The sequence below is a fragment of the Chiloscyllium plagiosum genome, unplaced genomic scaffold, assembly GCF_037043375.1.
Source record: "Chiloscyllium plagiosum isolate Xiang-an unplaced genomic scaffold, Cpla_swu_hap1 HiC_scaffold_10, whole genome shotgun sequence".
In the NCBI taxonomy this organism is placed as follows: domain Eukaryota; kingdom Metazoa; phylum Chordata; class Chondrichthyes; order Orectolobiformes; family Hemiscylliidae; genus Chiloscyllium; species Chiloscyllium plagiosum.
Window position 1 is genome coordinate 57,908,562 of NW_028270148.1, and position 17,230 is coordinate 57,925,791.

Below are 17,230 nucleotides of genomic sequence, written 5' to 3' on the forward strand. Positions count from 1 at the left end.
GCGAGGGGGGAAGTGGGGGGCTGGAGGTCACGTAAAGTTGGGCATCATGACAATGATGTTGTACCCCCATCACCTTCAGAACCCAGCTCACTCACACTCACTAAAGCACTGGCATTGGCAGTCTGCTCATCACTTGACCAACTGATGCCCTTAAATGGCCTTTTGGTTGGGTACCCAATCCATTAGATGACCTCTCCTCTACCATCAACCCTTCCATCTCCACCCCTAGATCACAGTTACCCTCACCTATCCTTTCCCTCCATCACGTTTTTCTCTACATTTCCCCTCACCTACCCCTTCCCTCCACCCCTACAACACATTTCCCCTCACCTATCCCTTCCCTCCATCACATTTTCTCTACATTTCCCCTCACCTATCCCTTCCCTCCATCCCTATAACACAGTTCCCCTCACCTACCCCTTCCCTTCATCACATCTTGACTATATTTCCCCTCACCTACTCCTTCCCTCCACCCTTACAACGCAATTCCCCTCACCTAGCCCTTCCCTCCACCCTTACAACACAATTCCCCTCACCTAACTCTTCTCTCCACCCTACAACACAGTTACCCTCATCCACTCCTTCCCTTCATCACATTTCCACTACATTTCCCCTCACCTACCCCTTTCCTCCACCCCACAACATAGTTCCCCTCACCTACCCCTTCCCTCCACCCCTACAACACAGTTTCCCCTCATCTACCCCTTCCCTCCATCACATTTCCTCTTTCCTGCCCTATTCCTGTTGATCCTGGTCCCACACCCATCCATGTAAAATGCAACCCATCTATGCAAAAGACCTTTCCTCTATCATATAATTTCATTTGCTTTACTCACTAATTAATTTAAACTTTCGATTTAAACAAGTACCTTTTGTATGTGAACAATGGAGGTTGAGTTTTACACTTAAAGTGAGAACATAACTTACTGTATCACAGTTTTTATATCATTCCAATTGCCATGTATGCATTTAACTACCCACCTAAGTTTTTTTTTCACTGGAGCTTTACTTCTGAGAACTCCTTTTGATTACTTTGCCTAAGTTTCAGAACATTTCAATCTTAAAATATGCCTGTAGAAGGAAGTTCATGTACCAATCTCCCTTGGTCACCAACCCCAACACCCACAGTCACAATCAACAGCAATCATCTCAGCTCAGAGGTTTTTCTATGTTTGAGTATTCTCTCCAACAAAGACACATCAGGTGATGGAATTGACTGCCCCTTGGCAAAAGCAAGTTCAGCATTCATCAATCTCACCTTCAGGCTTTGGAGAAACAAAGGTGTAAAATATATCATGTAGTCATTCTGATGGCTATGAACTTCCTAAAGTCACAAAAACAAAACTGGATGCAATTTATTGTTGTTGCTTGAGATTCATTTGCAACATCAATTGACAGGACATACCTAGTGCCGTAAAGCATGCTCATCAGAGTTCAACTTTGATGAAAATCATAAACTTCACATAGAAAACTCCCGCAAACCAAACACAGTATTCTACAGCTAGCTGGGCTTGGGAACCTGCATCATAAGATATGCTAAACTGATACACAAAGATATTCTGAAAGCTAATCTTGAGGCTGGAACTGGGATCCTACTTAAAATAAGCTCTGCATTGATCCAAATGGAGATGGCTTTGTTTTTCAGCAATATCAACATTCGAAAAGAACAAAAACAGAAACTGCTGAAAAAACTTTCTCTCTATGGAGAGAAAGCAGAGTTAATGTTTCAGGTCCAGTAACCCTTATTCAGAACCAAAGACTCTTGAGAAGAACCGTTACCAGCTGCAAACCATTAACTCTGCTTTCTCTCCATAGATGCTACCAGACTTGCTGGATTTATCCAGCAATTTCCATTTTGTCTCTGATTTCCAACATGTGCAGTTATTTGGATTTTTTTAAAAGAACAAGTCATGCAAGCATGATGAACCCCAATGCCTTCTTTCACCCACCCAATACTGACCATACATGATATATGTATTCATATCTGCAAATCAAGATCTAATTTAATGACACATAAGACAATATCAGTCTGGGCAAAGAGTGACTGGTATTGAACATACAGCCATTAAAGTGACAGGAAAATCCATCACTTCTGTTGCTATTTTTTTTCGCTTCTTCCAAACTCATCAGTTCCTATTGGGAGAAGGTTCCACAGTACTAACCACACTCCAACATTTCTCCCAAATTATCATAATTTATTTGTGAATCTTGACAACAAGTTCCATCAGGTTATTGATTAAAGTAAGCCTATCTCATCCACAGCATCCATCCACATATATGTAATTCCACAATTCCATCTGGGATGATGACATCTTGATTGAGGTGAGAAACGTACCTAAAGTTATTTTCCCTAAGCAATGGATGGTGAGACCAATGCAACAGTCCCACAGCTGCCCTTGCTAAGATCACCTCAGCTCAGCAGTGAATACTGACAGAGAATATTCTTTGGGTTCTATGGTTCAGCACTGTATTAGTTCTCCAATAGTTGGACTACAATGACTAATGTGAGTTATAAAATTGAGGTACAAAGATTAAAATTGGCCAGGCTTGCTTACTTCCTGGATTGTGATGATCCATTTTAGACCCCTCAATACCGAGTCCTGCTTGAATAAAATCTTCTAAGCAACCAAATATTCAAAACATAAACAGTGAGCTGGTAATTCATTTCAAAATCAGAGATCAAATTACTACCAAAATTATTTATCTCATTCCTAAATTAAACTTTTTTTAAATTGCTAATTCTTCTTGCTGTCAAGGTTCTTCTCTTCCCTTATAGCACTGAACATTACATTTTTGTCAGTAAAGTCACTCACCAGCTCTCTAATCCCAGTAAAGAATATTGATGTATGCACTTTCAAGATAAGTATGAACAGTTTCCAACTACAGGGCTATCACAATCAAAACTTATTCTCTCTTGTCATCGACACAAGTCTTCTAGCTAGGGCTAAGTACTTTCTTTTTACCTTAAAAATAATGAGGCCAAATGTAGAACTTACAGTATAATCACAACTAAGATTATCTAACTCCTATTTACTTCTGTAAAATATGACTAAGCTATTCATTAACTAAACCTGGAAAGTGCCGGGAGAGTTTGTATCCACTGTAATTAATTTACAGTAATCATTCTCAATTAATACCGCTTCAAGTTAAATTAAAATGCTGATCTTGAAAGTGATATTTCATTTTCTTTAAGTGAATTAATATGATATACACATTTGTCCAATTTTGTTCCTATTCAGGATTTCATACATTTTGTTCCTTCAAAGACACGAAAAGCAATTACTCCAACACTCATTAAGTATAATTTTGAAATATACAGTTCAAACTAAAGCTGTGGCATCTGCATTTAAATTGTGTTGGGTTTCAAAAGGGACGGTGTTCTGTTGCAGTGTGGCAGTAATTCAAATTTGAATATTTTGTCGAGATAATTAAATATTCTAAAAAATAAAGTTATAAACATGTCAATCTTCCAACATAGAGGGAAAATCATCTTTTAGTTTCCTAAATTGTTGTGTCCGACAAGATAAAAATTTCATGATAAATACAAACAGGCAAATACATAAATATCAATAGCCTTACCTTTGGAATCTTCTAATGCATTAGAACATCATAACCACATATTTAATGCTCAGGCAATAAACAAACACCATTTCTTTTACCAATGATTTAAATGGTTATTAAAATTATACTTTTTAATTATTCCAAAGAAAGCAGAACATTTAGTACCTTTTATTTTACCTATGGAATTGATGGAATGGTTCCATGAAGTAAGCATTATTGAATAAAAAAAGAGAAACATTTTAAGTTTCATGATTATATGCAAATGCAACTAATCATAGCAAGAAAATATATATAATATGTAAACACACAGGTGTAGTATGAGCATATTATGTTGAAATGGAAGCATGAATCCCATGTTATGAAGATAATTTTCTGTTGGGAGATCTATGTATTCAAAACACCTACAGAACCATGACTTAACTCACTCAACATAAAAAAAAGAACATTGAAAGTAATTAGGAGTGAAATTATGTGGTTGAATTGCTTGCAAAACCATTCCTCCAGCATTCCAACAGCCTGGTGCATCGAACATACTTTCAATCAGCCATGCATCTCTGTTAATGGGTGAAGCACACCGCTGCACATATGTTGCAATATGGTGTGACAATTTATCACACTACAAGCTAAGAGCAGGCACTAGTCGTGACAATACCACCTGATACAGAAGCAAGCATAATTCTGAACATTATGACTTCAAGCACTCCAAACTAACTATACACTCAAATAAATATTTTAACATTGCTTTAATTATATTTAACACTGACATTTTTACATTAATGATCTCACTTTCTCCTAATTGGCACAAAGACAAAGACAAAGCAAAAAGCTTGACTCAAGTGCAAAAAGAAAAAAAATAAAGAAAGACAGATTCTCTTGAAACAGCCAAAGTGGAAGTATAAACTTTTGTAGAATTATTTCTAGAGAGAGTTTAAAGACAACTACTAATGGGGGGGAGAGAAGGAAGCACAGTGGAAAAAAGGAATGGAACCCATACCTTGGTCGCCCATCATCAGGTGCGCCAGACCTTGAAGGGAAACAAGAGCACAGTCAGCAAAGAACAAGGGCACGTGGGAAGAGGTATTGTCACAATGACAAAAATGTTTTGTGACAGACATCTGCATTGTATTAGATGTCTTTATTACAGGGAAATAAAAAAAAAGCATTTTTCAACCACAGGTTGCAATGCATTGGGACAAGATCAGAAGAATGAAGAAATGATTCTGATAGCATTGGACAATTCCAAGATTTTCCACATACACATATCCACAGTAAAAGAGAACAAAGGCTTCTAAAGGAATTTTTGTAAAAGGACCATCCTTCCACCCTACAAATCATGCCAAAAACATTGCTTCATCAGCTGTTAGTCTGTTTTCAGAAACATATAATTTCAAGAACATTTTAATCATGATTTATACTAAAAATATGAAATTGAAGCACTAAGTAGAGATGTTATAAATACTGTTCATAGCAGTTGTTTCCAAATTGTTGTGCACCTTTCTGCTTGAACATTCTTAAATGCCTTAAGTGTTGTTTTGGATAGTTTTACAACAATTGCTTCTTGAAACTGGGCCGTACGTGAGAGTCATATTCAATTAAAGTAGTTTCTCCAAAGACATGTGGTTTGCTAATTGATTTTTGAAGAAGTCACTTTGAAATGTTCTCATCGAGCCTCACATGTAAAGTAAATTCATATTAATATTGGTAAAATAAGGAGAATTGGTTTGTATTGTTTAATTACATTATTTAAATTACAGTTTTTACATCAAAATGTAGATAAAAACCATGTACAGATCAGACGAGAAGATAGGTAGAAGCAGATCCGCTGAATGTATGTACACCAACCAATGATTACTTAATTTGAAATCAATGGCAATGAAAATGGATAGTTACTTATTTGCAATTGCCAATTTTCCATCCAGCAATTAATGTTAAAATTTACACACCAGATTTTAATTGAAATATTTGACATGCACATACAAAAGTCAAATTTCATAATGAAATTGTTGAAAATTGAGTAAAATGGTTTCTGATTACATCTCTTACATTTTATTTTTAAATAGTTGTGGCTCAAAGTACAATTTATGTTAGATTTTGCAGTTGCCATTCCTGGAAGCCGACTGTTAGATGTACAGCTAAGCAAAAATGTAAACACAGTATTGAAAATCATTCCCTGTTGGATCAATCTGAAATTCATTAGCATGATGGAACCATCAAATGCAGCTAAGAAATACAACTGACTGAATACTGGTGACAAACCAAGAATGTGTTTCGCTATCCTATATTGTTCTTCACAACCTAAAGGACATGTTCCTATGTTGAATTTGTCAGTTACAGAACCAATTTTATAGCTCCCAAATTAATTCTCATCACTTTGGAAGTGTATAAACCCTAAAACAGTCTGTTCCCAAAAAATGCAGGAACAGATATAATTCAGTCTGTTGTCATGTCTATTACTACTCATAATTCTGGTACAGACTAACAGGAATAATTAATCTAAGGCAATTTCATATTTTGTTTCTTTCAAATGTGGTTTTTCTATTCTAATATTTCATGCGAAAGTTACATATTAAAAGAAAAAAGGATTGTGATTAATGATTTCCAAAGATGTATTTTGGATGCCAATGTAGTGATATTAAGCAAGGCACAGTTATTCAATCAATGGATAAGGTAATTGGTGAATCAAACAAGGTCTCCACAAACGTCAATATATATTTGAACTGTTATGAAGTAAGTAGTTTTGGTCCATTTTGGAATATTGTTTCATGAACTCAATTACTGTCTATGTATTCAAATCATTAATAGGAGTGCACATCACTCAGGTCTGTTTGTAGTTTACATATCAGGATGCTACTGAAAAGCACTGCAATGAGACAAGTAGAAAGTCTTATTTATAAAGTATCGCATTCCTTGAGTTGTGTAGTGTTTTTCATATGAATACAAATGACATTCATTTTCACACTTTCCAAAATGTCACATTGTGGCTCAAACTTAATATTGTAATTTTTGTCCTCATTAATTAAGTAACTTCAAAAATTAGACTATATCAGTAATGGGATCTATTTTTAAAATGGAAAACAAAAGTTGTAACTAGTTTTAATCAAGTGAAATGCATTTGTTCCTAAAGTGTATTTAAGTACTGTTATGAGGATTGTACAAACAATTTGCAATATTGTATTGCCAGAAAATACCAGATTAAATCAAAATTGCACATAACTGGTATTGTTGTAATGAAGATACATGATCCAAATATAACTTAATAGATCATGAGGTCCTATATAAAAATATACTGAATTGCTAAACAAAAGATTTACATTAATAAGGCATATCTATTGAATATAACATAGACAATGTTGCAGGCTGCAAAGGAGCAGGAGGCTCGAATATGGTCAGCCAGCTGAAAGTGCTGTCAAAGAGAAGTCACATATCCCAGTTTCTGAGAGAGATATGATTATTGCGTTGTTGAAATGAGTTAGAAAGAATTGACCTGCTTGAATAGCAATAACCTGTTGCTCTTTCTCCGCAAAGTGCCTGAGCTGAAAACCCACCAAAGCCATCCATATTGTTCAAGGAGTCCCTGTCGAAGATCTTCTTGGAACCTATCCACCATCTGAAGCACAGAAAATTCTGCCAGCTACAACTATTCCAGTCAGGCACCACAGCGCCAGCAGCTTGTGTGTGCAAATAGCATCAAAATCAGAACACCATTTGGGACAATCTATAACCTCCTTTTTTCTCATTAATTTAACAACTGGTTGGTGAATTATTTTAAAGTTAACACAATACTTTGTTTCTTTTCAGAACTGTCTAAGTGCTAGTTATCTTTTTAAAAGGGCATATAATTAAAAATCATTCCATCTTTGTTTGAATATGTTGGTGTTTGGTAATAAACCAATCGTTAGTTGTTGGCTAAAGAAATCTGGCTGCCGTTTTCTTCATACTGACACTGGCACAGTTGGAGAACTGTATAGTGGTCATAACACCAATCTGTTAAGTTCAAAAATTTGTTGTGCAGGATTGGGACTCAAAAAGAAAATGGTGATCCCTCCAAACGTTGCCTTAACACATATTTGGCGGGTCAGCCTCCATTAAACCCCCACACAATGAAGATTGTGAAATAGCCAAAGTAATTTGAAGTGGTGGCAATAATTAATGAAAAAAGGAAAATGCCAATATAGATTTCTTGCATATTAGAATAAAGAGCACTGTAACCAAAATGTCTAATTTTGAAACAAGTGTGTTTTGTATCAGAGTGAGGTGACTACTAATACTTTAAATAGTCCACTGATAAACTGCAAAGTGTTCACAGATTGTTGAAGATGGAATTGTGATCAGGGACTAAAGATTATACAACTAGGAGCTAACAAGCTTGTTTGTGAATTGGGAGAGTACTGGGGAAATGTGGAAATGAGACATGGTCACACTGGCAAAGACTTTGTTACAAAAGAAGAGGCTAGAACTAGAATTTCAAAGAGATAAAGAAGAAAGGGTAAGCGAAGAAAGAAGAAGGTGGACAGGAAGGGGAAAAAGAATGTCACGAAATAAAGTAGAATGATTGGAAAAGGTGAGAGAAAAAGTGTCCAAAAGTGCATTTCAAAGGAAAGGAAGAGAGGCAGAAGAGAGAGAGAAAGGTAGCGAGAAAGGGTATTCCAATTAAAAAGGCTAGAATAAAGAGGGGAGGATTCCTTGAAATCAACGGACCAACGGCTGGGAATCCATCTGCCTCCAATTTTTGGACTAGCATAGAATTGTTTAAAATTGTACAAGCAATCATAAAGTTTGAGGAAATGGACAAAGTGGTATTCTTCAAGCTGTTTGGAAAAATAGCCAAGAAAATGAAGTTAGCCATAGAAAACTGGACATTGCTCAACCCAATGCAGGCTGAGTGGCAAAGCCTGTGAAGATTACATCATGTTTTTAGGAGTCTTTTAGGATTTTATGGTAGCCTAAAAGATTCTCCTCTGTCTTATGGGTTATTCCCTGGGGTTGAAAGTGAGGACTGCAGATGCTGGAGATCAGAGCTGAAAATGTGTTGCTCAATTCCTGAAGAAGGGCTTATGCCCGAAATGTCAATTCTCCTGCTCCTTGGATGCTGCCTGACCTGCTGCGCTTTTCCAGCAACACATTTTCAGCTATTCCCTGGGGTTTCCAAGAAGACATTTTCAAACCTCTGGAAGCAGTCTGGGCAGATCTACATCAAGATTAAGGGAGAAGAACAGCTAGTTTTGGTAAATTGTATCAGCAGGGTGTATACATACTTTAGTATCAGGTGCAGATGAGTACAGTCTAATATCTGACCTTGTTTGGGGTTAGGTTTGACTGAAATTTATTTATTCATTGGATATGTGCATCCCTGGCTGGACCAATTCCCAGTTAAGAATCAATCCAATTATTGGGGGTCTGCAGTCATATATAGGCCAGACCAGGTAAAGATGGCAGACCTTCTTCCCTAAAGAGCATTAGCAAGCCAGATAGGTTTTTACAACAATCAATAGTGGTCATCATTAGGCTAGCTTTTCCTTTTATGGAATCCAACTTTCAACACAGTGGGATTTGAACCCATATCCTCAGAACATCAGGTTGGGGTCCTGGATTACAGTCCAGTGACATTATCACTCCACCATCTCCCTTTCCTTCATGGGAAATGATTTGGTGGGGATGAAGGTAACATCTTTGCCACTAGTCTTAAAGAAACCAAGTGAAGTTGAGGATACAGCAGTTGCCATGAAAGATTCTGGATATATTCCCTTCCTATGTTGTGATCTCGTCAATGGCTAAACATGCTCCATTGTCAGAGGCCAAATTAGAACCATAGATTCTGCCAATTGCCTGAATAAAAATTTATAGCTGAATTTGGTCAAGGCTCAGTAAGCTGACTTGAACAAACAGGTCCAAACCTGCTCAAAGCGGTTAAAGCAGAGGGAATTCCGAAATGATACTTTATTAATTACATTGTTCTGGTGAGGAAGCCAAGCTCTCTTCACAGATCTGTAGATGAAGAATGAATGGTGGTTCGAATTGTGTTACTCAAGTACCATCAACATGTATTGAGGATAACACATGAAATTCTTATATCTGGGTATGTAGGGATCTGGAAGACCTAAGCACCTATAAACTAGCACATTTACTGGCCGAATCGCAGCAAGGGTGACGTTTAGTTTTGGAACATGTGACAAACGTTAGATTTTGGGAAATCACCAACCTGCAGTATAACAAGTGCCTCTAATTCCAACACAATATTTTGGGAACCATTTAACAGGGTATCAGTAGACTTTACGATATCACTGCTAAAAATCAATGAAGGCTTCCAATACATACCTCACATTATTATGAATATGAGGAATGAATTCACAAGGAATTAAGGGCTACAGGGAGAGTGCGGGTAAGTGGAGTTGAAATGCCTATCAGCCATGATTGAATGGTGGCGTGGACTCGATGGGCCGAATGGCCTTATGTCCACTCCTATGTCTTATGGTCTTATAATATTGGTTCCCAGAAGGTGTTTTTTCAGAACCATTTCTGCTGAGGTAGTGAGCACAGATATTCTGTATCTAACATAGATTACCAATCAAGCTCGAGTGCATTGAGGTCCCAATCCTATGTCCAAAATGTTTCAGAAAGTTAGAAGTATTCTGGATATAAAACAAGTTTCATAGTCATAAAGAGCTTAGGAACTGTATTATCAGGCTCAGAAGACAATGGTGAGGGCAAATTACAATGAGTATTCCCAAGATTCACCAGGATTCACCTGATGAATTGACCTCATCAGCTTTGATCCCTTTGCTCATGAACATGAGAGACAAATCTTCCAAAACAAAGAGATAATTTTGGGAGGAACTAATAAATATTTTAGGTTAGATTACATATTTGACTTCTGGTAACTGAGCAGAGTAGCCAGTAGAGGAGCTCAGAAGCACCTGTAAACTTGACAAGTAGCCTTGAGAAAAGTGTCATGAAGATGTGGGTGTACTGTACCTTTAAGAAAATTGAAGGCTAGCAGAACTACCTGACAGCACCAAGTGCTCTCAACAACCTTTTGGTCCAGCAGTTAGTGTAGCTGGTTGCCTGGAGACAAAAACAAATTTGAATTTGGCCAATCAGTTTAAATTATACCCCAAAATACCGACTACCAATCAAGTTTGAATTTAATATATTGACAATATTAAAACACAATGAAACAATCAAATGCTTTGGGGTATAAGACCGGGGAAAATTGAACAGTTGGAGGAGAACTGCCAAAAAACAAATGTAGGCTGCTAGTCAGAACTCTCTGAGATGTACCTGTCTACAGAAGGAGTTTGCACAGAGAAAACATCAACACTGACCTGGCGAGTGAGTCTGCAATGAGAAGATTCAACAGCTGGCTGGTTTTGAAATTTGAATTTTTCAGTCAAACTTAATTGGGGGGTTTATCAGACCAGTATTATAGAAGGGAAAGTAAAAGCTAGGTTAGAGGAAAGAGTTGTAAATAGTTGTAAAATAATTATTCTCTGTTATACGTTAAGAAACAAAGTTGTTAATGTTTACTTTAAATAGTTCTTGGCCACTTGAATTTTCACAAACTACTGCATAGGATAAATCTTTCTGTATTGCTGATTTAAATAAAGCAGGAGGGTTTACCCTGTGTTATAACAAAAGGAGCAGTCAAGCAGGCCCAGGCCTCAATTTTTCAGTCAAGGGAATATGTGTTAGTGTTACTAGCTTTACAGGGTGAACTGCTGAAATCCCAATTCAATGGCCCAAAGAAAGTAGCTAAGAGAATTGATAACGTGAATGTTTTGATTGAGACCTCAGATCAAAGGAAAAAGAGCCATCTATGTAACATTAACATGGTGAAACATGATTACCATTCAGAGCAGGATAAGCAAGCACAGGCCTGTCAGGCAGTGAGGACAATGGAGGACTAAGAGGACAGTGATAATGTTGCAGAGGGCAGCCTGGATAGTACCAAATTTTCAACATTATGTTGTCCTGTTACCCAACGCCAACAGCACAGGTACAATTCTTGTACCAGCTGAGGTCAACATGAAGACCCCATTTTGTCAACTTCATCTTCACCAAGGTGCATTTTGAATGAAAGAACAGCCTATCTTCTTCTGGGGCTTTTGTATGATAGATCAGATACCATGCTTTCGTAATGAGATATAGACAGCAAGGGGATTTAATGATGCTTCTCACAACATTTAGGTGTCTATAGAGACAAACCAGGATCTATGGGCATGCAGTCCCACTCCATAAACAGAATCATTATCATCCAGGTCTGGAGAAACAGGTTCGGGTGAAAGCAGAAATCAAATACAAATTTCAAAATCACTTCAGTGAACCCAGTCAAAGCAGCTGGATTTCACCAGTTGTGCTGGTGCCCAAGCCTATGCAAAGACAATAGAAGGGTTAACACAGTAATCAGGGCACATTCTTACCCAATTCTTTGTCTGAAAGACTGAATTAACAAGATTGGAAGGACCACCTTTATTACTAAAATGGATTTGTGAAAAGGATGCTGGCAGCTTCCTTTAACACCCTGAGCTAAAATAAATGTTGATCTTTGTCACAAATAAGCTTGCAGAAGTAAAGGTCAGCTACCTAGGGCATACAGTGGGTCAGGGAAATTTGCTGCTATGAACACCAAAAATAAAACGATTGATGGAGTTTCCTGCTCCCAAAACCAAATCTGTACCAAATCTCAGCCCCATTGCTGCTCCATTGATACTTGTTACAGCAGAAAACAAAGGCACTGTGGTTAGGAGAGGACCAAGCACCTTTTGAGAGACTGAAAACTATCTTAACAAACTATACTGACTGCCCCAAATTCTGCCAGCCTATCAAGGTCATGACTGATGTCAGAAACTTGGGGGCTGGGGGTGGGGTGCTGTGTTGCTTCAGAATGATGAAACATACATAGATAGGTCACTGGGTGATTTCTCTCCAAAGTTAAAATTGATAACAATACAGGATTTTTACTGCAGAAGAAGACAGCTTGTGACTATTAATGGCTCCAAAACAATTTTAAGAATATGTCTGCCAATAATACTGGGAGAAGCTGGTATGAACCAATCATTATGCCCTATTTTTTTGAAAACTTCAAAAACATAAACGCCAAATGATTTTAATGGGATTTGTCATAGCAACTCCATCACGTAAAGGGGCCAAAGTGTTAAAAGGCATGGATGTTGTGAGCATCCAGGTAGATCCAAAATAACTGAGTGCTAAGACAGCAAGCAAGCAACACTGAGACACAGCCTGGTGTAATCATACACAGTGGTTTTCCTGCAGCAATGCAATGAAAGGTCTCAGTGAGGCCTCATGGCCAGCATTACATGTGGAAGTGTACTGTAAGCGGATCGGAAATGTGTCATGAGGGTGCAATGAGAGTGTTACAGACTGAATGCCAAGGTCCATGGATGTGTGGGGTGTGCACAGTTGATGATTGGCATAAAGCTCAGCAAAGTTGTTTCCAGATGTCCAAGATGGAAGACTGCAGGAGCAAGCAGTGGGCCGGACATGCCAGATACCTGCTCTGACGGCCATGTTGGAAATTTTGGGGGTCTGGTTTATTTCCAGTTGGTGGCAGATTAGGAGAGTGCATTTTAATGGAGCGAGATAGAGTAATGATGAGGGTGATAATGTGCAATAATCCCTGTTAATAGGCGTCTCACTGCTATTAGTGGAAATCTTACTTGATGTCTAGAACATTGCTGGAAAATATGACTTTTGATCTTAAATGGTAAAGTTTATGCTATCCACCCAAATTTTGCTGCCACAGTCCATGTTGTTCAAAGCCTGGGAATGTTTTGCCCGAAGGCATTTTTGAATTGGATGAGGAAAAAGTTAACCTGCTCAAAGAGCACCAGCTTATTACTCTTTCGCCCATTATTTGCAAATCATTTCATGAAAATGTCTGAGGTGAAAACCCACAGAAAGTCATCTTGATTACTCCAGGAGAGTTCCTGAAAAAGACTTTCTTGGAACCTACCCCACAATCTAAAGCAAAGGGAATTCAGCAAACTGCAACTGTTTCAGGAAGACACTCCTGTGCCAGCAGCTTGTGTGTACAAAATAACATCAAAATCAGAATACCATCTGGGACAATCTGTGACTGATCCTTTTTTGCATAAATTCAACTATTATGTGATCAAAGTATTTTAAAGGTAACACTGCACAGTATCAATATTTTAGCAACCTTAATTAGCTTCAAACATTTCTGTGTATGTATCTGCATGACTGTTGGGAGTCCTTGATTAAATCTGTGCATTAGACACAATCAATGGTTCAAGTATAAAACCACAGTCAAAATTGTGTTAACTTATAACTACAGCATTGTCTACCAACTCAGAATAATCTAATATTAAATTACTGAAAAATGACTTTAAAAACATATACAGGAGAGTATTATTTGGTCAGTTTCTCAGTAAATTTGAACAAAATGCATTCAAAAGCATTAAGGTACTTTAGTTTTGTTGCACACAAAAGAAAAAAATTCTTAAGTTCAAAGGCTCATCAAGGCTTTGCAAATGAATGCAATTTGTAAAAGTTCCCAGTGGTGATTAATTAACCATGGGTCTGGCTCATTTTGTGGTCAGTCCAACTTCTGGTGCGGCTTTTTAATAAACCAATACAAACATTTAAACAAGGTCATGTGAACTGAAGTAAGCCCACACTTAAAATTCTGAGGGTAGTTTTCTGTTCCCTTGAGCCAGTGTGGGAAACGTGAGAAATATGAAAAAATATGGTGACAGCTAAACTCACCTAATTTTTCTGCAGCTCACAATTTCCTCTCCTTCCTCCAAGAAACAAAACGGCACTAATTCTGGATATGCCTGGTTGTGGCAGCTAACGGCTTGTTGCTGTGGGCCTTTGGCCGACTCTTGTCTTCACCATGTTCATGTTGTATGGATACTATCTTCTTCCATTCTTCATCCACAGAAGTAAGCCTCATCAAACGATCAGTCTCACCACATCATCACAGCTGCTTTCAGACCTACCTCACAAAACACTTCAGTCCTTCAGGATTTCATTTCAAAGCTTACGTACAGTGATGGCTTGCATGGTTCTGCCAGGTTGCTTTCTGTGCACAGACACATGGATCTCCTGCATCTCTGGCTCTGAACTTAATTTCTTCATGCTCACTCAACTTGCACTTTGAAGCTGCCAGAGTGTGTGGCTTGCATTGCTTTTCAATGCAGAGGGAGAAGCAAGCAGCTTGTGAAGGTTGGAGTACTGAGCAGTCAAGTGGTGGGCATGTTGCTGTAGAGCACCATGCTTTGTCAATGCTAAATACATGTCAAACACTCTGCATTTGCTTCAACCAAATGACCATGCGACAAAGTTGATGGTCACTTGTCCTTAGAGGAGTTACGTGGGCTTTGGTAAATCAGGGAATACCACCATAGTCATTCAAGGGCTTGTCCAATTATTGCCCAGCCAACTAGCCGTGGTAAATCCTGCAGTTCAAATACAACCAGATTAGGGATTGCAGGTAAGTCAGTTAGGGTACTGTGGAACTATCAATGCAAGGGGTGTTCAGATTCTTCCTGCATTGAGCAAAGGGACGGACTAAGTATGATGGAAGTGGATGGAAGAGCAGGAAGAGGTGAAGCATGAGGAGGAGAGTTGGAGAATGTTTCCACTGAATGAGTAGAAAGCACTGATAACATGAAGAGCTTGTTGCTAGGAGAATTAGGTGAAAGTTGCTGATTGGACAAGATGCATGCAGTAATGCAAGTTGTGGTACATGAGCCTTGGTGAGATAAGTGTGCAGTGGTGAAGTTAGAGTAAGGGATAGTCCCTGGGAATGTGAGGGAGCAGAAAGAAGATGGTGACACTTAGCCTTGAGGAGCACAGAAGATCATTAACCTTCTTCCTGCACTGCTGGGCTTTTCTTTTTACCTGTGACACAACACTGACACAATTCAGGCTGGCTGGGTTTGGATTGATTTCCTTTGGTGGTCAGTAGGAGAAAAGACTGCCCTTCCCTTCCACCACCATATCCACCAATACCACCAGGTCGCTGTCAGTGAAGTTGGCTGCCAGGTTCCCTTTATGGGCCATGGACATAAGTGATAACAGTTGTACACCATTGTGTGAACTTAGTGCCTGGCTTGTAGTATCTGAAGTGGTATTCAGCTGAGGTTTAAATATGGCACCCGTGGCGTAAACATCAACAACATCCAGGAGCAGCAACCACTCTCAGTTTTCCACCAGTAAGACCGAAGCTAAAGAAGCCGGATGCAGAAATAATGAGATGAAAAGTATAGGATTGCGTTAGGAAAGTCTACATGGGTCATTGCAATCCAGTCATTGTGAATCTCACCCAATAAAACACAAGGGTCAAAACTATGGAAAAATTCATTCCTGTATCTTTTATGTTGGCTTTACCCATTTCAATCAGATTGATTGTTTATGATTGAGGGGAGAAACCATGATCATCACTCTCTGTAAAGGAAAACAAATCAGAAACAAAAACAGAAATTGCTGGAAAAGCCCAGCAGTTCTGGCAGCATCTGTGAAGAGAAAGCAGAGTTAACATTTGAGTCCAGTGTCCCTTTTTTAGAACAAATTAGAAAATTGGATGTTCTTTTGCTGCAGTACTCTACCCTAAACCGGTGTGCAATTTTATAACACATGGTCAGGTGAGAATGCAGTCCACTGCCCTGGAAAACAATGTGTTTGTAAACACAGGAGAGTCCCTACTTCAGTCTCCTACCTATAACAAAATCTCCGCCGTTGAGCATGAAACATGATCTAGAGTTCCTAATCTGCAATGCAGCACCTAACTCTATGAGTGAGCAAGGGACCTTCCTTAGGAAGGGTTGTGTAAATGCTTTTGCCTCTTGACATCATATGAGCACCTTATCCTGCAGCATACAGCAAGTAGTTCCCATGCTAACTTGACTAACCATTGCACTGTGACCCCAGTGTATGTGTGTGTGTGTTGTGTGTATGTGTTTGCGCGCGCATGTGTGTGTGTGAGTGCATGTGTGTGTGTGTGACACTATGTGCAGCCACTGCTCCTGCTGTCTTTGATTTCCATAAAGAACTGCTAGTTTCAGACTGGCTGACAGCACTTGGCAGGCAGGACCTCCGCTGCTAAAGATCTCAATTGCAAAGACAGCTCGATAATGGTCTCTTAAACACCTGAACAGGGCTTGATTCCAACTGGCCTCCCTACCTGAACTGATGGTCACCAATCAGTGGGCACAAAATCCATCGGCCAAACAAAATCTTGGCCAATTTAGATATCCTTAACAACTCAATATGATACCACCAGTAACAGGGAAGTAGCTGAACATTTTAGTTACCTGTCTCAGTGATGAGTCAACTGCTGGTTGGCTTCATCATTAGCAACAAATATAAATAAAAGTAGAAACCATCATAGGAATTCAACCTTGAAGTCTATTCATGTGCATCGTTTAAATGGTAAACAATTAGTTTCAGGTCAAAATAAGCCATCTTCGGAGGAACACTGCCAGCAAAAATACTTAGATTAGATTACATTACAGTGTGGAAACAGACCCTTCGGCCCAACAAGTCCACACCGACCCACCTAAGCGCAACCCACCCATACCCCTACATTTACCCCTTACCTAACACTACGGACAATTTAGCATGGCCAATTCACCTGGCCTGCACATCTTTGCACTGTGGGAGGAAACCGGAGCACCCGGAGGAAACC

The 17,230-nt window shown here is 38.8% G+C and overlaps 1 protein-coding gene across 31 annotated transcripts in view; it reads right to left on the minus strand.

The window, feature by feature from the left end:
• Positions 1–17,230, minus strand: part of nrxn1a (neurexin 1a) — a 1,876,207-nt gene that overhangs the window by 1,576,109 nt on the left and 282,868 nt on the right. For 24 of the 31 annotated variants that reach the window (XM_087991361.1, XM_087991355.1, XM_087991356.1 and 21 more), the window contains one exon: positions 4,556–4,585. The exons of the other annotated variants lie outside the window; for them this stretch is intronic. In XM_087991361.1, coding sequence (XP_087847487.1) covers positions 4,556–4,585 — 30 coding nt within the window. The remainder of the gene's footprint in view (positions 1–4,555; positions 4,586–17,230) is intronic. 31 annotated transcript variants of the gene reach the window in all.